The sequence below is a fragment of the Pyxicephalus adspersus genome, chromosome 2 (genome assembly GCF_032062135.1).
Source record: "Pyxicephalus adspersus chromosome 2, UCB_Pads_2.0, whole genome shotgun sequence".
In the NCBI taxonomy this organism is placed as follows: Eukaryota; Metazoa; Chordata; class Amphibia; order Anura; family Pyxicephalidae; genus Pyxicephalus; species Pyxicephalus adspersus.
The window spans coordinates 21,645,395-21,669,018 of record NC_092859.1 but is presented as its reverse complement, the minus strand read 5'-3'; the positions used below and the strand labels follow the sequence as shown (position 1 = coordinate 21,669,018).

The following is a 23,624-nucleotide window of genomic DNA, read 5'->3' as shown; positions in this document are numbered from 1 at the left end:
TAAATAGAGGATGGCGATGTCACATCTGTATAATATAACTTATATCTGGGGGTTTGTGATGTCACTCGTGCATTCGTTTTGGAAAACTTCCCTTTTGTTGCTGGCACAGAAGATCTACACCGAGTCGCTAATATGCTTATATTTTATTCCTGTAAATCTATAGTGACAGTATAGAGACCGCTGTCGCCTCTACCACCACCTGATTCGTACATAGATTGTTTCTGCAGAGTCAAATCTTCTTTATAACTACAACAAACATTGTTAGAATTTCCTGTGACAGGCTGGGATATTTCTCTGCCCATACAATGGTATTATCATATGATTGGATTCTCATCACTGACCCAAATATTATCCTGTGTAGCTGCAGCACAGTTCGCAGACAGACAAAGTTTTTATAATGCCAAGAGAAGTTAGCTGTATTAGAGCGCCATCTACAGGGCTGGCTGAAGAGTGCAGGATGACCCCAACAGACCTATTTGCTGTATATTCTCAATTCTACAATATATGCCTGATAAGAGATATAGGATATAAACGCCTAGCTAGACAAACATTTAGACATGGTTGTATGGTAACTAAAACGTACTGCTAAACAGTTTCATACACATGTTCCTCTCCAGCTACTGTAAAGGTACAGTACAGCAGTCAGGACTATGTAATGCACAACATAGCAGATACAGTATATTAGTCAAGGCAATGTAATATACAACAGCGTGCAGAGTGTAGCAAATAGGAGTGCAAGTGTCAGGACAATGTAATATGCAGTGGTCTTGGGTATATCATGCCTATCACAGCGCAGGGTTAGGGTGTATAGAAGGTAAAGCACAGTATACAGCATGCGGAGTAGGTAATGTACATCACTGCATGCACAGTGCAAGGTCATACTTATGTAAGAAACAGCGCAACATAAACAGTGCAGGGTCAGGAGTAGGTAATGCATATTGCTGCATACACAGTACAAGATTACTGACCCAGAATGAATATACAAAAAAAAAAAAAAAAATTGGCCCTAGACTACATTAATGACATGTGACTATGGTAGGGACATTAGATTGTGAGCTCCTTTGAGGGACAGTTAGTGACACGACTATGGACTTTGTACAGCGGTGTGTAATATGATGGAGGTATATATATATATATATATATATATATATAGTGTAATAATATTAATAATAATATTAATACAGCTCAGGTCTTTAGCCAATTTTCACACAGCCATATGCATGCAAAAGATCAGCTTCACATCCAATTCTTTAGAATGAGTTCAGTAAGGTCAGCCCCCCTCCCCAATCCCAGTACCTGTATAGACAAACTCTAATTCTTCTCTTCCGATGTTTTATCAAATCTTTCCTTTCCAGCTTACCTGCTCTTAGAAAGTGTCTTTCCATTACATCTTTGCAATCTCTCTTTTTTAATTTTTTTCTCAGATCCTTTGCTTGTTTCACAAATTAAATTATCTCTGTAACATATAAACTAGGCAATAACTAAACATAGAAAGGTTATTAGGTAGAATAGAATAACAAAGTGAAGCATTAGGTGAGGTCTTCTCCGTAACCTCAAATTGTAAAACTCCAAATTTTAATAAAAGAATCCAAAAGAGCGCCTTTGGCTCCCTGACAATCAGCAAAAAGGGCTTATTCCCCTGAATTATGTTCAAAATTCATCTTCAATGACCCCCGTTCCGCCTTTAAGTAAAGCTTGAGTGACACACTCAAACAGGGTCAGGAGTATGCAAGGTACAGCAGATTGTTAGCAGAAAGTGGAGCAAATCAATGCCATGACAATGAGCCCCAGCTCAGTAATTACTACGCTAATAAATCCTGCAGTGCTGCCTCATTCCAGACGATATCACCTTGGAAGTCTGCAGGTTAGGACTTTGGAGAGGTGAAAGTTACGTAATTTAATTTTGCTGTGCTGCGGATGGAATTACCAGCACTGTACTAACCAAATTACCAACCATTTAAAGTTGGCATTTTACTTAAGCTCTTGGGACAGGGGAGTGACAATTCCTGGCTCTATTACCGATCCTTTACAGCAGATTGGTTGGCCTGCCAGTTTGTTCCAATCTACGACTGCCTATAGTACACTGTATGTGTGAATGTATTGCAAGCGATATATGCATTTTATCCACCACATGGAATATGTGACAGGCAAGATTTCTGTCACTGGGTGCAGCTGGTGCTTATTGCCAACAATTACTTGCCATCCCTCATAAAGAGTAATTAATGTGCAGAATAAGCAATGGCTGTAGGATGCCTCCTGGCATTGGAGATGGAGGTACCTGGCTCTTCATCTTATCTCCGGTTATTTATTCCCAGTCATTTCCTCTTATCTTATCATAGTGTGCTGGAATACAATGTATCCTGTGAACAAGGCAGGAACATTGGGGGTGGGAAGGGTGTAATTATAATGATGTATAGAGTTCTTCTCATCAGAACACCTGACAACACCAAGAATATGATTAAAATCGCATGTCCAAATATATTATTTAAGACTTGTCTTGAAGAATTTAAAACAATTCACCAAACACCATCCAGGATGTCAGTATAGCACATTAATAGGAATAATATTACTAATGATTTTGCCTGAATGACAAAACTGTTGAAAATAAATTCTTTTAACACCTGAAATACAGGCAATTCTTGTTTAGCGACTTACCTGTTTTCCGACTGCCGGCTTTTATGAGCAGCACACTGTACATCCACATGGCTTCTCCTCCGTGATCCTGCACGATCCCTGGTCTGCAGGCTGACTGTGAGCTTGTCACCGACAGGCACTGCACACTTGTAGTGCTACACTTTCCTATGGTCCGCGCTTAACGTCCAGATCGCAGGAATGGAACCTGGTCGATAAGTGAGGAGCATCTGTATTTAAAAAAGAAAAATTGTGATCTTATCTGTTTCCCAAAGATTCTATCAGCAAGATCCTTGAGCTGTGTTCCCAGATTTGCAAACCTGTTGTGCACATTATATTGGATTCTAACCATCCCTGCAATTAATTCCTAAACACAATATGAACGCTTTCATCAAACATCAGTTATCTTTTAACATGCAGGAATGTCCTGAAATAACTTTCAAGTCTTCATGAAACCCCTGCTATAATTACTATATCCCCAGCTCACAGCACATTATCATGATAGCCGGTAGTAACGTTACATTGCCGACTGGTGTAAAAAATGTTACTCTTACCAAAGGCCAAAAAGATCACTGGTGGCAGGTAAATTGACCTGAGAGGCACAAATAACTTATGGAACTCCTAGAAACCTCTGGAGGAACCCTAGTTGAGAAAAACTGCATTAGATAATCTATTAGAAAAAAAATCAAAATAGGTTAAGAATGGTATTACAACAAACTTTGGTAGTCTTTTATGAAGGATCAATTAGTATGCCAACTGAGAATTGCATAATGTATACCTAGAATTAGAATTAAACTACTACCTCTCCTATTAACAGGTGCAAGTCCTTGTCTAGTGTACTCAGTATCTCCTGTATTCGGAAGGTGAGAAGAGACAGACAGTTAACTTGAAGTGTTACAGCATGTGGGGTGTAGAGGAATGACATCACACAACTCTTTGCATCTTCTAAGATTTTATTGTAAAAATTACAAAAAAAATTTCCACCAAGGTTCCTTTGTACCATGATAGAAGGCCAAATACATAAACAAATAACTACATCAGATTCAAGGCATCACTTGGTGCCGAAGGACAGTATATAGGAAGTGCTTTAACTACAGAAGAGGGGTAATGAGGAGGTAAGAACATCTTCCGGCTCCTCTAAATCTGTTCGAGTAGGAGGGAGTTTATAAACTGCCCAGTGTGTGGTATTCCCCTTCACACAATTCCAGAATGGAGGGCGACAACACACAGTGCTAACAGAATAGTTCATAATCTACCCTGTATGTGGCATTCCACATTATACAATTCCAGATCAGGAAGAGTGACAACAGTGCCAGTAGAAGAGTTTATAAACTGCCCTGTGTGTGACATTTTCCTTCATACAATTCCAGAATAGGGAGGGTGACAACACACAGTGAAAGCAGAAGATTTCATAAAGTGCCCTATGTGTGGTATTTCCCTTTGTACAATTCCAGAATAGGGGGGGGGGGGAACAGTGCCATTAGAAGAGTTCATAAACTGCCCCGTGTGTGGCATTCCCTTCCATAAAATTCCAGAATAGGAAGGGTAACAACACATAGCACCAGCAGAAGGGAGTTCATAAACTGCCCCATGTGGCATTCCCCTTAATACAATTCCAGATTGGTGAGGGAAACAGGGCCAACAGAAGAAAGGTTTTCAAACTGCCCCACGTGTGGCATTGCCATTCATACAATTCCAGATTGGGGAGGGTGACAACACACAGTGCCCTCTTGCAAGAGGCAGGAGGGTCACCAGAGCCCTGATTTGCTGTGCAGCGTATCTGCCCACAGCAGATGTATTACATTTTATTTCGCAGGGACGATTTTATTATTACAAGGTGCTTTTCATTTCTTTATAAAAAAAAGGGAAATCTGGCCTAATGAAATAAACTTCATGGTTTCCAGATATTTACAGTATATCTCATGCTTCTAAAAACAAACATCTACAGGAAGGTAAAGTTCATAATATAAAAATATATTACAAATCTCCAGTATTATTTACAAGGGACACACACTTGGACAGGACCAGGAAATACGATCAATTTTCATTTTTCTTAGTAAAAAAAAAAAAATAGAGTTCTGTTCGGCAGATCTTGTGCCTGACTTTGGTGCATTATACATTTTATAGGTCATTAAAATACACTTTTAGATCTGTTGCCCATGACTGATGTCAGGATTGTTAGAGGGGGATTTGTTATTGGGGTCATTTACTGGGCCGTGACTGCTGTGTGACAATGAACGGTCAGAGGATGAAGCCACAATGGCGGCCAGTAACGAGAGGATATTTCCCATAAATGGTCTCGTTACTGATTGGAGATAAAATGACAGCACGATTTACAATGGACGAGGGCAGCCATCATGAACTGCCTAACACGGGCAAATTAGGGAGGAGAGATAAGCGAAAAGCCAACAGTTATACCCCACAACACAATGTTACATTAAGTGTACACTGCAATCAAAGACTGGCGGGACAAGGATCAAGCAAATGTGCAATTTTCTATCGAAATGTTTGTCAGTGGTTGGGACTACGCCGCTTCTATGGCGCCATCTGCGGTTATCTTCTCTTATTATGTTTGTGTGCCATGGATCTGCAACAAAAGAGACAAAAACATCAGCAGGGACTGACCTGACAGGGTTAGATTCCCAGCATGCACAGAAACTGGTACAGAGGTATATAGTCATTCAATATAAAAACATGACTGACTCACCAAGTGTCCTGCCAGTACACACATTCTATCTTTATTAAGCTGGGGGTCAGCTTTTTAATATTTAAACAAATATTTCTAATACTGTAATTGTTTTTGGCAATTACAGTGTTACCAGATTAAAATGATCATCCTAAGGCTTTTTCTATTAGCTGAAAAATGCTGACATTATGGAGAACCACTTTTATTTGCTCTCAATCAGCTGTGGGGACTGCAGCTGTTAGTGATAACCAAGACCGAGAGCCAGCATCTTGTTCAGAGCTGGTAAGTGATTCAACAGGAAGATGATTATTAAAATTTCCTTTTTATAACTAAAATAAATAAAAATTAACTTCATAAATTCATATTAGGAGTAGAGGAAAGCACCACAATTCTGCTGCTTCTCTATACAGTACAGTATGTGATTATCATCCTAGGACCACACTGCTGCACCTCTGTAAACACAGAACAGGGAGTAGGCTATACCATAGAATAGAAGTCTGTTACTGGCGGGAACACCGGGGTATAAAAACAGAGAGGGAGAGAGAATTACAGCACAAGGCGTCATGCTGGGGAATGTTAAATAGAGATTGCAGATGGGATGGGTTAAACCACTGAGTTTCTTTAGCAGACACTCAACTGATAGGTCAGAGATGAGAAAGTCACAATGAATGGGTCGCAATCTAGTTGAGGGGGAGCACTCTGCTCATGTACCCCCATCTGGAACCCAACAAATCAGAGAAAGAAAAATGCAAACCTAACAAGCAGCTGCTAATGGTTTATTACTGAGGAGGAACCCAGAATATCACAGATTTATGGTAAATAAAAACTGTATACAAACCAGGATAGGATCTAAGAGCAGTGATCTTTCAGCGATCCACTGTGTGCAATCCTTTTACTAGGATTTCTGTACATCAAGCATAAAAAGAGTCAAACAACTTTGGGGAAAACAAAACACCAAACATACATTTGCAGTGAACAAGTGTGTGTGTGAATAGGTGATGTGACTGACCTATAGATATTGGGGTCCAGAAGTACAGCGGTGTCTCTCGGGAGTTTGGATAAATGGACAACCTTGGTCTTCAGTTGGTGCCGTTCTGTCTCGTTCACCCAGACGTCCGGGAGGCTGCAAATGGGGAACAATTGAAACATATGACATCATCCAAAACAATCTGTCTGTAGACAGTGACTGTGAGGATATTGAAATATCTATTAACTTATTTAACCTAAATTTGAAGTATTGCTCCTGACACAAGAAGAAATAAACATTACATCACTTTTATCCAATGAGATTGGAGCAGAACCAGGAAGTAAGTACAAACTTCCTGGATGTAGTGTGGAAAAGAAAAGAACATTTTAAAACTGGTCAAAGAGCCTCAAAGTTTTTTTGCAGGCAATTCTCAGTGCACATATTATATATACACAATATCAGTATTTTATCTGAGAATTACTTTGTTACCTCTGCTGTGTGCCAATTCAAGGATTTCTTGATTTTCACAAAGTAGAAAAAGATCTTTGCTAGACCACATTTGGGAAGTTTGCCTCCCTCTCCTCCTGAATTACAGTACTGGTGTACAATCCAGTGTAACTTAAATCATAGGTTTTAAGTTGAAATAAATAGCAGTAAAAATGTTTAATTTGACAGAGTCAAGCTAACCCACCAATGAACCTTGTAAAGACTTTTAAATGAGCGTAATATACATTTAGCTGGGTGAAGCCAATAATAATCAGTGGTGGGGGTGAGATACAAAGGCAGCAGAATCCCACTATTTGCCATACATCATAAAATAGAGTAGGCATACTTCTTCCCTTCCCTATGTACAAGACTTTCAACGTAATGAATCCAATAAAATTGGCAGTGTGGATTGCTTAGCATGGCACATGTGTGCAGGGCAGATAACTTACATGTCTTCTGGAGTCCAGTGTAGCAACAACTTCACCTTTCCAGATTCTTCTTTTCTCTTTGCCATAACCTGATAAAATACAATTCCACATTCAGATCATACCAGAACATTAAATAGACTAAAAACAATGCAGAACTTTAACAACTGCAATCCCAGATGATTATATGGATATTAGGGGTTGGGGAAAATCTTTACAAAGATACAATTACTTTGATACGAATGATGGGATCCCTTAGATTCAGAGTTGCAGATCCAAGGAGGTGTTTGGTGGAAAATGTCAACCCCCCACCCCAATATCTTAAGTCTAGAATGGGGATCTCTTTTTGCTGCATAATTACAAAACAAGACATAACTTCATATACATGTTAAACAATGAATAAATCCATACTGGGGTAACAAAGTACTAATGAGATGTAAGACCACCTGCAGTATGTCAGAGACTATAACAAGTGGGAAGTCTACTGATGTGTCACTGTATGTAGCACAGCTGGAATATCTCCAGTGGTGGGGGGAGAAAATGAGATCAAAATATCAGCTAATTCCGTTAGGCTATGTACACAGGTCATATGATTCTCGTTCGATAATCGTTTCAGGGATGGTATCGGATGAGAATCTGACGTGTGGACAGTGCTTGTCTGACATCGTTCATGGATCCGTCCTGTCAGATTCACAAACTAACTTAATACAAGTGAAGAGGAGACAGCACATCGGGGTGACGCTCGCTCGTTGTCCCCCCTCCGCATAAAGCAGAATGATCCTGTATGTATTTGCACTCGTTCATGTATCTTTTAGTCTTTTATCATTGGAAAGGATTGTGAATAATTCATTCAAATGACAAAAGTCTAACGTGTGTACCTAGCCTTAATCTGTTACTGAAGACTCTCTGTGTACTGCCATAAAAGAATCATAAAAAAGAATGAAAGGGGACATAAATGAAGTTGTTGCTAGAATTTAAAAAGAAGAGTGGCAGTCTACAGAAACCAAGTAGTTAAAATTTCTCCTACACCAAGTTCTAAATTTTGTCTTGAAACTACATGTAGCATCTCCCCTGAGAAAGCGGTTTAGTGGCAAAGAGGAAGTGGTAACTACACCACAACCACATCAGTGTTCTCCCTAGAAATTTTTTTCAGATGGGTGGGGACAAGCTGTAGGTGGGTAGTGAAAAGATGTCGCGCCAACACATGACAAATGCACTATCCCAGATTTTGTTGCCACTGCAATCCGGCAATTCCTACATTTCTGTCAGCTTTTTACCAACCACCTATACTTTGTTTTAGCTTTATAATACCCACCCCTTAGTATGTCCATTGTTGCTATTGTCTTTGTATTATGCCCCAACTGTCCAGTGCCGCTGCATTGTAAAACCTTTCATTACTATACAAAAAGTGCTAGGGTTGGGGAGAACACGGCTCATAGAAGATGTTTTGCTGAGGCCATCAAATGCAAATACTGTGTTTGAAACACCTGACAAACTGAACAGCTTGTATGGATGATAGTGCAGAAGGGCACTGCCAGCCTCACTCACCGTGCTATGAAAGACCACGCTATTTCCTTTCCCTAACGATTCGATCTGGGCCGATAGGTTAAAGCAGATGGCACGATGGCGAATAGCGTCCAGCGTTTGAGCATCAAAGAAGTCGTGTGGTCTGGCTGCAAAAAGAAAAACCAAGTCAGATTTTGCCAATAGAAGGAGGAGAGTGAATGGGACACTGCAGAAAAATGAGAAATGACTGAAGCTCCTGAACGGAACTAAACACACCTCTCCTCGCTAAATCGCCAGCACATGTGCAGCTTAGTGTACATGAAATAGAGGATTGTGAACAGGCGGGTATATTTGTTGTAGTGCAGAACTAACACAGAATGCCCCTTGCAATAAAATGCTGCCTGCTCCCAATTTTTTTTTTTTTTTTTTTTAAAGTTCACTCCCACTTTAATACCTCTTTGTCTAGAAGATGGCCAAGATCTCTGGCAGGAAGCAGCTCTTCCTATGAAGACAGCATTTAAGACAAATAATGTACACTTGATTAATGTTCTAGAAATGCACAATTTACAGCTGGTACTCTATAACTAAGAAGTGAACCAAGCATTCAGTCTTTACCGCCAATATCATTACATTATAATTTACAAGACCTCGAACATGAAGTCTCTGGTGATCGGCTTTTCAGTCACTTGTGAAGAAGATCTGAATGATGTTAAGAAAGACAGTTTATTAAAGCCTTCCCATCAACACACACAACATGAGATAGTGAGGATTGGATCATACCCATCACAAGGTAAAATTATCAAGATCGTTAAAAAATACAGAGAAATGGGGTATGACGGCCCCACTCTGTGTTAGGTGATGAAGGGAACTCACCGTTTGTAGAGATGTGATCTGGTCTCATCTGTCCAGGAGATGTAAGTACATCCATTGATTAATGGGGTAAGGACTAATAAACCCCACTGGGACAGCAACATGTTTTTATTTCTTACTAAACAGAACCCCGTGGGTCTGACCTAATTATTTTAAATCTGTGCTCTTAATATTAAGAAGTATGGGCCACTTTGGGCAGAGAAAAAAAGATTTGTGAAGGACCTCAGGACACCTAAGAGTGTGGATACAAACCCAACCTAGCCCAAGAGGAAGAAGCAAAGGCTGCCCAGAGCCCTACACACACACACACCACCCCACTCAAGGAACGTGCAGTGACTTATAGAAATATCAAGAATTAAGACAACAATTTATCAAAGTATATGTGAACCAGCTGCAGTTGAAAGTTGAATGCACAAATCTGACTTTACCCCCCAAACACCTTGAAAATAAAAAAAAGGGAGGGGGGTGAAGCTGCAGCGGATAATAGACACCTATAGGATTTATTTATAGGACAGAACCGAGGAACATATGTTGATATCTTCAAAATGTAAAACCATCTAAGGGAATAAAATAACAGTTTTCATATACAGTTACCAAAGCAGGTTACAGCCCAACATTATTAGGTTTTCAGTAAAACAGAATTTGTAAAGATTATATAACTGGTGACTGGGGCGTTATATGTTTGGTATATGCCAGATTGTTAAAAGGATGAACCCTTGCAATATTCATCTCTAGTATGAGTAGAATAAGTGCTTACTGGACAAGAATTAGCTACCATTCCCCATGAACTAAACATTGTACCCCACTGCAGGAAGAGATACAGCTGGAATATTGTATGTAAAAGGGCATGATAGAAATAGGAAAGAAGAATGTATTTCCATTATTTTGGCACATGAAGCTCATGTAAGGGTTTCAGCAAAACCGCACTGTTGAATTTATCTGCTCCACCCATTACAGGTAATTACCATTTTGTTAGGGCATCTAGTTCTGCAATAGGGAAAGCAGTGGAATCTACCTTTCATCTGTTCTGGAGCTGTACTGATCTTAGGACTATCCATGAAGACCATAGAGGTTCTATACCTTCCAATAGTGGCTTCAACATGCACCTTCTCTGCTCCATAGAGACAAAATGTGCTCAACCTTTTTTGCTCTAAAAGAGGTACCAGAAGGACATGTACCCACAAACAGTGGTCAGGCTGTTGTATTTCCAAGGACCACAAAGCTTCTGCAGCCTCTAACAGTGTTCAAGCCAAAACACCACCTCTGTTTTATGGGAGAGACCAAAAGAATCTCAGAAGATCTGAGGTCAGAAGGACCAAAGAGGTTCTGTAGCCTCAAACAGTGGCCACAATACGTTACCTCCGCTGCAGTAAAACCGAAACCAGCTCCACCGTGCAGTGCACCATCTACTTACGCAGTGATCGTTTCCGTCTATTCTTCAGTTTCCGGCGCTTGTTCAATCCAGCTTTGGAAGGCGAATCTTCTTTGGACTTGTGGCTGGACATTTTCGAAGAGTTCTGCTGACTGAAGTGAGTGGGCACATGGCGGGCGAGACCTCCTTGTGATGCAAAGCTGGCGTTACATCCTCCAACGACGCACTGCAAAGACAATTGTCAGTCTGTGAGATAAAATACAAGCACATTTCCAATTCATAAAAAAGGAACCCCAATGGTATTGCCTATAGTGCTAAGTCCAACAATGCCATCTTACCTTGAAAGGTTTATCTCCACTGTGCGTTAACATGTGTCGCTGCAACCAACTCTGACTAGTAGAAGGTGTGTTGTACACCTTACACCCCTTCCAAAAGCAGACGAAAACCTGCAATGCAGTTAGATGTTATAGGCAAAATATTCCTGAATATATCAACGCAACCTTAAAGTATGTCCAGTAAAAATAAAGCACGGAACATTCTGGCAATACATATACATTTCCCTATAATTTAGCCCTTGTGTAAGTAAAAACAGAATTTGTAATAACCATTAAAATCCTTTTCCCAAAACCACTAGGGGTACACAGGATGTCTTTATTTTTGGGTTAAATAGCTGTCTATTGAAAGGCTTGGACATTGACACAAAAGCCTAAGATAATGCCTAGGAGAATCGGATGCTGGAAAAAGCAGTGCACAAAAATTCCCCACAAATGGTTCACACTGATAGTTGCATCAAAATGAACTGCATAGAATATAGTGAGAACTTCGGACACAGTATAGAAAACGATGTCTGATACTCAAGAACATTAGACACCATGTGAGCCAAAATGTATGGAACCCCTAGACGGGGAGGAAACAGCTGCTTATGATATATACATTCATTTTTTTACCTGCTGCCCCAACCAATGCCCCTACCTACCTACTTTTGGAATCTGCCTAAATTTTGCAAGTTCCAAATTTTCAGTTTGAATTGCCGCTTTAAAATCCCAAGACGTTTCACCCATCTTCCCTGCTTGACTATAGCTCTGACCTATCCTCACCACTCTCTGACTCTTTCCAAACACATTCATTTATTTCCTAGCAAAACAAAGTTGCTCCCTTGTAAGTTAGGTAATGCCTGGACATACACCTGTTTACAATGTATCAGTGAGGTCAAAGAAAAAAAAACTTTTTATTGCAGGTTAAGGGGCTAAAATAGACATCTTTTGATAGGGTAAAAAGACTAATGTTGGCATGGCAAACTAGTGACATTCCTTTTTTCTGGCATTTGTCAGTTTTATGCGAATGATGCCCCCAGACTGTTGTACAGTAGCGAGCATGCACCTGAAAATGTTTTCTGTTTTTTTGATCAATAATAAAACACAAGTAGTAAATGCTGGGATGTTCTATTGCAGTGGATTTTAGGCAGCCTTTTAAGTAATGGCTCTTCCTCTATTCCATTAGAGTTTGTAAACATTACTTGCTCATAGAATACAATTAAAAGCACCAGCTCTCGGCATTGGTGCCGTCTCAAAGCTCAGAAAAAGCAATCCGATTTAAAAGGAGGAAGACAGACTGATATCTAAGATAATGAGTGAAAACACACTCACCTATGCTAAAAGCTTTCACTTTGGCCTATTCCTTCCTGTCCTTCCACTCCACCAAGAATCAGATATGTGCAGGACAACCCTATTAGTACTAGGGGGTCAATAAAAAGAAATTACCCCTCCGCGTTGTCCGTCCACGTGAATAGCGCGGATGTGCTCGGCGAGGTCAGGGCTGCACGAGAAGCTTGCCTGGCACTGGTCCCAGCAGCAGTTGTAGGAAATGTTTTTGCTGGATGAAGAAGACATTCCTAGACCGTTCATCATGGCTGGGGTTGAGCGTCCACTGGAGATTGTGCTGTCCACATCCATCAAGGTGCTGCTTATACTATAAATTTAAACATAAACCCATTACTGCCAGATAATTGACACCTCTGACTATTGAAGCCTTAGGACCCACAAACCATACACAGGAGAGTCTCCAAGCACGCAGCAGGGTCTACACATTATGCTAATATGAATACACTAGAGGAGAGATTACAGATACACATTACTAGCCGGCACAGCTTAGAAACATCACAATATTAGTTAGCAGAGCTTACAACCTACAATTTCAGGTAAAAGAGCTCAGAACCAATATCACATACAGCGACCCATCAGTGTTCTCCCCAGACTCTTTTAGTTGGACGCACCACCCAGCACTTTTCAGTAACCACCCGGCTGTTTTCTCCAATTTCTTCCCACCCACTATAATGGTCAGGAAATGTATTTCCTGGATGGAGTTCTGAACCATCGCCTTTGATACAATCCAGGTCACTAAAATAGAACCAATATACAGCTCAGGCGTTCCATCTATATACAGCACAAGTCATCAACCTTATCTCATGCTTGTTTCAGGTGTGGGACTGCAACCAATGGCACCAAAGGGTCAGTTTTACATCCAGAGAATTAGCAATCATTAGAATGAGTTCAGCAATGGAGGTTTACAACATTTCTCATGACTCGTGATAATGACAGAATCATGCAGATTCTTGTTTCCTTCCTAACATACTAAGACTTTGCGTGGTCAACGATTAGCAACAAAGCCATTTAACTAGGAACAATGTAACAGCAATGAAGGTGAAGGTTAGCAACAGCAGCTCCCATATTTTTCTTATATCATCTGACCAAAAGACTACAATGAACTTTTCCACATCAGAGCTTCCCAGGTTGGATCAGGCATTGTAAATATCCTTCATGTCAACATCTGGAGATGTCAGGCTGAAAACCTTAAGCTGCATACACACTTGCAATAAATGTCATTGGAATGGATCTTTAATGATCCTTTCCAACGACTACGCGATGCATGATAGAGTGCTGTACACACAGCACCGTTCTGCTCTATGGAGAGGGGGAGAACGAATGAGCAGCACCCTGCTGTGCGCTCTCCCCCATCACTTGCATTAAGATCGTTCGTCCTCCATCATCAGTGGATCCGCCAGGACGGTCGTTCGGACATTGTACACACACCAGATTCTTGTCCGATATCGTCCCTGAGCCGATTATCGGACGAGAACCATTGCAAGTGTGTACGTAGCCTAACAGTCAGTCATTTGCAGGACAGTTGTTTATCTGCTCTGTTGTCAGAAATGGCTTTTGGGACAATAAATCACACGATAACTACAAGGAACGGGTCAGTTCTATGAGGTCTTCTGTGCAATGCTGCAAATATTTAGTTACATCCCATACTTTCATACACTTTGCTGGGACCGGCACAGCCTCTGTCACCCAATGTCTCTTGGCCAGGCACTACAAGAGATATCAATGCTATGACTGCCCATCGTAGGGAAATACACAAGGCCTTTCTATGGAATACATGGAGACTCCTCCAGCACAGGAAAAGATGCAACAGGCGAATTAGGAGGCCACACCAGCAGTCTCCACCACACACCTCAGAGCAGGCGAGACATAGGAGGTCTGTATAAATCTTCACACATTTTTCACACACATTCACACAACACATTCTATTCACTTCCATGTATAAATGCATTAAAAAGTCATGAAAAAAAATAAAATAGTGACAGACATATCATGCAGTTTTAGGTGATAATGGATAAACGATAACATAACATAAAGGTTTGAATGGTTTCAAAGATTTACAGGATAGGTGAGAGTCAGACATTTATAGGATAAGTGCAGCAAAAGAACAGGAATAATACAATTTCACATTATCAGGCACCCAAACTGAACTGGCCTCAAACTGCACAAATGTAAAAGGTTGCCACTCATAATGGAGGGCCAATGATCACATCATGCAGTAGTAGTTAGCCACAGGGGACTAACTACTACAAGTCATACCATTCACAAACATCATATTGTGGGGCCATAACCCACTTCAATGTCTGCTATACTACACTACCCCAAGGGGGAGCTCTGCTGGGGTTGCTTGTTGAGGTCAGTAGGTGGTATGACCAAGTGCACACATGTACAGCATTGGGTACTTACCAGAGGGCTGTGTAATTTTAGGTTTACCTGCCTTTACCAGTCTACCCCGCTTGTGTTTACCTAATTAAGCCATCATTGCCATTGACAATGAACGGCTGACCCAGATTGTGCAGCTTGCTGTTGTCCAGCATGGCCCAGGCGCCTCCTCCTCTTCCCTCGGCTGCAGCACAGTCCACCACTAAATTGTCCCTGGAACATGGAAAGAGAGAGGCTGATTCCTTCACTCTTCAAACCACATGGGAAGTTTCCCCTCTGCCACATCTGGGGTAAAACTACCAGACTACCAACTACAGCTGCGTCTAGCAGAAGAGCTGGCATGGCCATTAGTGGGCAAGGCTGTGCCAATGCCACCCAGCCACTGGTGTAATATAGCAGAGAAAAGATATCACAGCGACTCTTCAGAAGCCCAAAATGACAACTCACATTGGATTCATGTTGTAGTGCTGGATGTAGGGACAACATTGGGCAAATGATACAATTCTAGACACGGGGGTTCTATATGGGCTCATTCACACTGCATTGGAAACACATGCTTTAATTGGTACTGAAACTTTGCAATGCAATTCGTTTTAGATGACACTTTAATGCAATAGTGGGCAACACATACTATGGGTTGGCATGTGCTATGATTAAAAACAATTGATAAATAATTTTTTGATGCATTGCGGTGTGTTGGCAGCCCATTCAAAGTGAGTGCACAATCCAAATTTTACTTGTGACAAAACAAAAAGAATGAATAGGCCCTCAAACATGTGGAGTTGCAAGTTGTTTCTTTTTGATGGCACGTTGAGAAATGATACATTTTTCTGGGGTGCCTGCTGACACAAAGAATATTTTAGGTCATCATAAACACTGGTAAAAAAAAAACAGCACCAGTCACATGATCACTGGGTCGCCATCGGATTCCCAATTTCACTGGAATAGTTTTTTCATCTTTAGACAAAGCGACCTTTATTTCTGAGACTTGTCATTATCTTGACAAACAACTCGACAATTGTCAGACCCTGAAAGTAAGATTTTGGTGATATCGCCCGACAAACACACAGCATGGGTTAGGCTCATCAGAGGAATAATTAACACCATGGTGGTTATTGTGTGGCTGAATACACACATGCAATAACGGTTATTTGAAAGGATCTTTCATGATCCTTTCCAACGACAAACTACTGCACGATGCATGAACGAGTGATGTACATAACATCACCATTCTGCTTTATGGAGAGGGGAGGGGGAGAATGATGGAGCAGCACCCTGCTGCGTGCTCTCCCCCTTCCCTTTTATTAAGGCGTCCATGGATCTGCCAGGACGGCTGTTCGGACAATGGATGCTGGCCATAAGGCAGTTTCCCGTCCAATATCGGCCCCTAGAACCATTGGACGTGTGCACAGCCTAACTTTTCTCAGCCACAATCTGAAGAGCCAGCAATGCACAGTGCTCCACTGGGAACTGGCACCAACACTGGGAACTGGCACCAACATGGTCATCAGGCAATTAGTGAGCCACTATCACTATGGTAAGTAAGGGTTGGTACACTTGAGCAGATTTTCAATTCCAATCCAATAAAATAATAATTGAATATATCAAATCAGAATTCTGAATGCTTTTTAGCTGGGAAGAACAGTCTGAAGGCAGAACTTTGTGCAGTTGATTTAAACATCAACCGGATCAATCAAAGAGAAAATGGGCAGCAGACCTACTCGTGTGCACTGGACCACAAAGATACCAACTGGTAAGATTAGAAACGTGTCCAATAGAGTGCAAATCAAGCTGGTCACTGGAAAGGAATACTGATAAATTCGCTCAGATGTCTACATTTGGTAAAAGTGATTATGTTTCTCACACACAGCGGGGGAATCATAGTAGGGAATAACTAAGGTTGTTTTCTAGTTGTGCAGCAACTTGAGTTACATCACTATTACAGCAGCCATGGCAGGCTGAGTCCCAGGGGAATGATGGGAAGTATTGGAAGACATAGACACAAAGGCCCCCAGTATGACAATGATTGTCTTTTGGTTTTAGGTCATTAAAGGGGGGATGGATATATCACTCACTTAAAGCCTTTGATCCTTCCACAAACTGAACCCAAAAACACATTTTTCCCCATCATAAGAAAGGGACAGACACCTTTTACTATAATAAAAAAGTGATCGGTCTGTAGATGTGTTTGGGCTCTGTGCAGACAACCTTTAGACTTGTAATGATCACATCATCTTGGAGATCAGAACTTGTTGACTGAAACATCTGACTTGCAGCTGACCTCCAAGGGTTTTATATTTCCAAACCTTCTTAAAACAAACGCCCTAAACCTTTCCAGAGGCTTCCAAAAGTATTCAGACCCCTTCACGTTACATTATGCTGCAGCCTGACATTTCATGCTAAGTTTTCTCATTATTCTACACTCAGTACTCCATAATAACAAAGTGAAGGCAGAATTTTAGACAATTAAGTAAATTTATTAAAAGGAAAAACAGAAAATCACATTTACATAAGTGCTTTGTACTTATTGGAGCATCGGGTCTTTCTGGGTGATGATGGAACAGACTCTGCACACCTGGATTGGGGGGGGGGGTGTTCCGTCATTCTTCTTTGCACATTCTCCCAATTTCAGTCAGGTTGGATATAAATCATTAGTGGGCGGACATTTTCACGTCTCTCCGGAGATGTTCTGTAGGGTTCAAGTCAGGACTCTGGCTGGGTCATTCTAGGACATTCCTGTGTTGTCCTTACTCTGCACTCCGGTGCTTTGGGCCATTTCCATATTGGAAGGTGAACATTCGGCGAGTCCTGAGCACTGGAGCAGAGTTTCATTGAGGATATCTCTGTACATTACTACATTCCCCCAACCCTGAGCAGTCCCCAATCCTTGCTGCTGCTGCACCCCCCCCCCCCCGCAGCATGATTCCACCATGGAATGGTATTGGGTAGGTGAGGAGCCATTTCCTGCAATGTTTAGAATTGGGACAAAACAATTCAATTTTCATCAGACCAGAGAATCTTGTTCCTCAGTCTGAGAGCCCTTCAGTTTTTTTCTAACTCCAAGCAGACTTTCATGCGTCTTCTGCCATAAATCCCAAATCAAGGATTGGGGGAACTTCATCCCATCTCCACCCAGATCTCTGGTGATCAGTCAGAGTGACGATTGGATCTCGGTCACCTCTCTCATTAAAACCCTTCTCCTTAAGTTTGGTTGGGTGACCAGCTGATGGAAGAGTCCTGCTTGTGCCAAACTTCTTCTATTTGGGAATGATGAAGTCACTGTGCTCTTGGGAACTTTCAGTGCAGCAGAAATGTTTTGTATCTTTCCCCCATATCAGTGCTTTGTAACAATCCTGAGTACTGAGGGAAGTTCCCCTGCTATAGAGAGGTGTGATGAGAGGAGCGAGATTTACCCCAGGTGAGCTACAATCAAGGTGCAGAAACATCTCATCAGCAATCAAGAGAAATAGGAGGAACCTGGGCTAAGTTTTATGTGTTGCTGCAAAAGCTCTGATTACAGGTAGTCTCCGGGTTACATACCAGATAGGGCCTGTAGGTTTGTTCTTAAGTTGAATTTGTACGTAAGTCAGAACGGGTACATTATTTTAATAAATGCAATTCGGACAGATGTTTGTTTCGACATATTAGGCAGCGTGGTGTCACTTACCGCATAAAATCCTCTCTGTCAGCTAATCACAAAGAAAAATAAAAAACTTTATGGAGCCTAGATATTCAGTAACTTCTGGAGCAAACTGTGCTTTGATATGCAAAACGAAACAACTGCAGAGTTTGTCTTGGTCATTAAAGAGTTACAAGAGTTTACAGAAAGAGCTCACCCCCATAAGATCACCCCCAACCTCAGCAAACATTTCTTCTGCAAGTCATGCAAACTGCCCCCTTCAAGCCTTCGTCCTGCACACGAGCGAGCGGGGAAGCCCCGTTCGTATCTAGGAGTCGTCTGTATGTCCTTAACTTGAGAACTACCTGCACTTCTGTAAATGAGATGTCAGTTTTTTTTTCTTTTCAAAAAAATAACTAAATTGTCGTAATTTTAATTGTCATAGTTATCACTTTATCATTATAGAGTACTGAGTGTAGAATATTGAGTAAAAATAATTTAATCGAGTATAGTATCAGGCTTCAACAAAGATTAAAAAAAGCAAAGTGGGTCTGAATACTTTCTGGAGTCACTGCACTTTGCAGGTTCTTCAGCCTCTTGAATGGTCAGGCCGGGATAAGGCGACCCTCATGCACCTGTACAGGAAGCTGGGTATGCATAGCTCAGTGTGTTGAGACATAAAAAGATCTGCCAGCAGGTGGCAGCATCCACGAGAAAAACACAGCCCATAGCATGACAACACTGTTTGGTTTGCTGTGAAATCACACAGCAGTGTTGTCACCCCATTGACAGGAAGGACTTTGTCTTTAACTTAAAATTCATTTAAAACTACAAATAAAATCCAACTCATAATAACACTTTTTGAGTAGTTACAACAAAATGGTATATTTATCAATTTTAAGTGAGAAAAGTTTGATCATTTTATGTTACAGGAAGTAGACAAATTACTATGCTATTACTAAACATGAAGGAGGAGGGCTCCCAACAGCTGCCATGGCAGGGGGACTATACACCCTTTATGTCTCCCCCGCAGTGTGTGAAAGCAATACAAACCTATGAAAACACATTGAACTGATGTGGGGTAGGATGAGTTTTATGCAGGTCGGACGCAAATCAGAGGTAAGAAGAGAATCCTAACACTGGGCCATTTTTTATTTTGTTTAGAGCTCCCTGGATAAATGTAATGACACCAGCATGGGCTGGAGAGCAGTACAAATATTGTGATGACCAGATAAGAGAAGTATGGTGGCTCCATCAATGTTTACCCAGAACGGGCCTGTCAGAGGAGGACGGCAGGGTGTCCGGACATCAACACATCACCTGACTCTAGCGGCCATGCTTGGCGCAAGTCACATGACACGACAGCCACCCAACTTTTTACTACAGGGGAACGTGAAGCAACCAGAGAGGGGTCTCATGTTGTCTTTACATATTGGGGGTCCCAAATTTTTCAATATTGTTTTAGCAGGGGGACGGGCCAGAGGTCTTTATTTATTGGGGGGTTCCATGATTTCCCTATATATTGGGGGTCTGTAAAAGAGGTGGTGGGGTCCCTTGTTTTTATATATGCTGGGGGGTCCTATGTTATTTATATATTAGGGGGGTCCATACAAGGAGTGGGTGTTCCATGTACCTTTTTATATTGGGGGGTTTCAGGTTCTTTCAAAATATGCTGTGGGGGTCCTATGTTCTTTATATATATATTGGGAGGTCCAGGTTCTTGTAATATATGCCGGGGGGGGGCTCAGGATATTTATATATTGGGGGTGAAAGGTTCTTGTAACATATGCCAAGGGGTTATATAAGGAATAGGGGGGGGGGGGTCCCAGGCATTTATATATTGGTGGGGGGGATCTCACCTGTCTACTACATCCCAGTGCTGGAGCAGTGTGTATATTGCCCCCCCCCCTCTGTATATAAGGTGGGAGGGGGGGGTCTCTAATAGGTGGGGGCGGGGTTTTCTGTATTAGACGGGTGGGGGAGGGGTGTCCCACCTGTCCTCGGAATCCATGCGGCTGAGCGGTTCGGCCTCCTCCCCTCCAGCGGTTCCGTTATGTGAGGTGACCCCAGAGGGCGGGGCGCTGCTGGTTGTACTGCCCCCGCCCCTCCCGGGGCTGCTGGACCTCTCAGAACTCCGATCATCACTCTCCCCCTCCTCCTCACACGGGGCGACCGGGCTTTCACAGCAAGGGGGTTCTGGACCGTCCACCGCCATCTCTTCACTACACGGGATGACGTCACTGGGGCGGGGACTGCGTGCAGGGAGGGGACGCGGGATGACGTCACAGAGAGGCGTACAAAAGGGCGGAGACACAGACTACGGAAAGGCAGAGGAGACAAGCGAGCTCCAATAGCGAATCGGATCTATGGATTTTTTTTCTGCCGGTTACGTCATTGCACACGAGGGAGGCAGCTTTGTATAATAGACTATGGGTGGTCTGCAGGTGTAATACGTTTTGTTTTTTTTTGGGGTCGACGTTGAGATCTTGAAATTAACAAGATGCCATCTGTGGAGGTTTTTTGGAGTTTATATTTTCTTGGCTGACTTTCCCAAGGTTGCTATGGTAACATGTAGAAATTTTCACCTGCAGTACCCTTTGCTGCCAGTAGATGTCCTCAGTTTGGTCCCCAGCATCATGTGACTTACATCCTCTGAGCCCAATTCTAAACCCACATAAACACAAATCCAATAACTTGGTAAAATCATTCTCAGACTGAATGTGGGTGATCATATGGCTTCTGATACACTGCACTGCATACTTACTTGTGTGATGCGCCACTATTCTAATTGCATCAAATCCTAATAATCAAGGACCTCCGTGAATCCTGGACCCACCCTCAGCCTGTGATTGGAGGGTAAAAGGAGAAGCAGCAGATGGATGAGCTCACCATTCTGCTCTCATCACCAACCACTATAGCACTTATGATTGTACTCCTAGTGAGCATTGCTGCAGATGGACTGCAAAAGGCCACTAAATAAAAATGTAAAAACACAACTGCATCTCCCTGGAAGGCTCATTTTACCGATTGTTTTCCTTCTTTTGGAATCCACATCTAATGTAAGTCCAGTATTACCCTACTGATATTATTTGATCAATTATTCATAGCAGTGCAGACGCTGCATTGATCAGCTTTGCCTTGCAATCTTTAGACGCAGCATGTCTTATTGAGGTGATTCTGAACTGCAAGCAAAGCAGCTGAAAATACCTAAAACTAATTCACAAAGCAATATTACTGTAAAAGTTTCCTTAGTTATCCTAATGACTGAGCCATCACTGAACAGTAATGTCAATAGGGGGTATATAAGTACCAGAAATGAAATGATGTAGGAAAGTTGTTTCTATCTTTGTGGGGAACAGTTGCCATCACTTCCTGTGTAATAAAACTGAGGTCAGCAGGACAGGAAGTGGTGGGAAGTCGCCATAATGAAGCTGTAAACAACTGACAGGAGTTCTAATCCTACCCCAGTCCATTTAAAACAAGTAAAAAATATTTTGTTTGCATTTTAAGAAAATTGTGTTTTTTTAAACCCACCTGAAGTTCTTTAATGCCTCGGCATGTACCAGCTGCTGCCTCTTAGTCTCTGTCCCAGCAATGTCTCTGATCACATGACCGGGCAGTTGGGGGATCTGATGATCACAACTGTCAATGTGTCCTCCTATCATGGGGACAATGGCAGCTTGGAGCTGAATCTCTCCGGTTAATAATAACAATGCAGAACAAACAAACAGTTCATTGCTGGCTCCACCCTGACAAGGAAGCCAACTGTAAGGTGGAACCCCAACTGATTCTACATTATGGAGCAGAATACAGGACAGAATTTGGGGTTTGTATAGATTTCTGGTTCACAAACATGCAGAACAAGCTGTAGGAACTGATAATGTACTGGTAGGATAGGAAGCTACAGATACAAGTCATAAATGTCCACAGATGATATGGAAGGATGGCAGGTCTACTGGGCACCAAGTGACATCTGGGGACTCCACTGAGGACATTCAAGGCTCCATTCATGAGAGCGCCCCCTATAGGTGGCAGGCAAGACAGACAACAGGTTGCAGTAAAATCCTTGAAGTTGTTCTGCCACAGGAAGTGGAAAAATCTGCTTATACAGTAAGTAAATGGTAAAGATTTAAAAAAAAAAAAATGTGGGCAGGCGGGTTTGTGATTGCAGAAGGCACAGGCGATGTCCTTACTGCAATAAAATAAACGTATCTGCCGGCTAACAGGGTTTTTAAATTATGCTCATGTGTCCTTGCTCCATCACAGGCACCTCCATCCACATCCAGTTCTGGATCATTGGCCAGGCCGGTGACACAAGGAGACGGGAAGCAAGGATGGGGAGATGGAACGGAGCAAAGAGCTAAGATAACATTTAAAAGTTTGGGAACAAGGTTTGTCTGAGGGTTTAGCAGATTTTTGGGCCTATAACTTTGTGATGGAAATGGAAGTTTGGGGATTTGGTGATGGCGATGAAACAAAGCCCTTGGTGACAATCCTTGAAAGTGGGCAGCACAGTGGCTCAGTGGTTAGAACTCTGGCCTTTGCAGTGCTGGGTTCCAGGTTCCAATCTAGACCAGGGCTCTGTCTGCATGGAGTTTGCAGGTTCTCCCTATGTTTGTTTGGGTTTTCTCCCACCTTCCAAAAAACAAACAGTTAATTGGCTTTCCCTCAAAAATGACCTAAGACTGTATTAAAGACATTTGACCGAGGTAGGGACATTAGATTGTTAGCTCCCTTGAGGGACAGCTAGTCACATGACCATGGACTTTGTACAGCTCTGTGTAATATGTTAGTGCTATATAAATAGGGTTTTGTGTCCTTTGGGGCAGGCTGATCCTCTAATTTCAGAATGGTTGGCACCTCCTAAAAGTCTCCTAATTTTGTAGTAATAGCAAAAGACTGCAAAACTTAAAAGGCAAATTAGGCAGATGGAAATCGGAGTGACTGCCAATATGGCTGATGAAGATTAGGTAGTTGGCAGACATAGGACTTGGGGGTGGGGGAAGCAAGATGGGATGATTA

General features: G+C 42.0%; 1 protein-coding gene across 3 annotated transcripts; it reads right to left on the bottom strand.

Annotated features, from left to right (window-relative positions):
* Nucleotides 1–3,566: 3,566 nt before the first annotated feature.
* AEBP2 (AE binding protein 2) lies at nucleotides 3,567–20,845 on the bottom strand. 3 transcript variants are annotated; one of them, XM_072399891.1, is made up of 10 exons: nucleotides 20,597–20,842; nucleotides 12,704–12,911; nucleotides 11,282–11,389; nucleotides 10,986–11,169; nucleotides 9,156–9,203; nucleotides 8,744–8,868; nucleotides 7,220–7,287; nucleotides 6,327–6,440; nucleotides 6,156–6,221; nucleotides 3,567–5,218 (listed from the first exon to the last, which is right to left on the bottom strand). In XM_072399891.1, exons 1-9 carry the CDS (start codon nucleotides 20,815–20,817, stop codon nucleotides 6,167–6,169), a joined length of 1,131 nt encoding a protein of 376 aa, XP_072255992.1. In that variant the 5' UTR covers nucleotides 20,818–20,842; the 3' UTR covers nucleotides 3,567–5,218; nucleotides 6,156–6,166. The 3 variants fall into 3 exon arrangements, with proteins under 3 accessions (XP_072255992.1, XP_072255993.1, XP_072255994.1); XM_072399892.1 differs by lacking the exon at nucleotides 6,156–6,221 and having other exon boundaries at nucleotides 20,597–20,845; XM_072399893.1 differs by lacking the exon at nucleotides 9,156–9,203.
* Between the last annotated feature and the right edge of the window lie 2,779 nt (nucleotides 20,846–23,624).

Excerpts from the sequence above, each read along its gene's own strand:
- AEBP2 (XM_072399891.1), bottom strand. The coding sequence starts at position 20,817 with ATGGCGGTGGACGGTCCAGAACCCCCTTGCTGTGAAAGCCCGGTCGCC. Across the intron at positions 11,390-12,703 it reads TGGACGGACAACGCGGAGGG|GTTTTCGTCTGCTTTTGGAA; the intron begins GTAATTTCTTTT and ends ACTGCATTGCAG. Across the intron at positions 7,288-8,743 it reads GCGTGGTCTTTCATAGCACG|GTTATGGCAAAGAGAAAAGA; the intron begins GTGAGTGAGGCT and ends GTATTTTATCAG.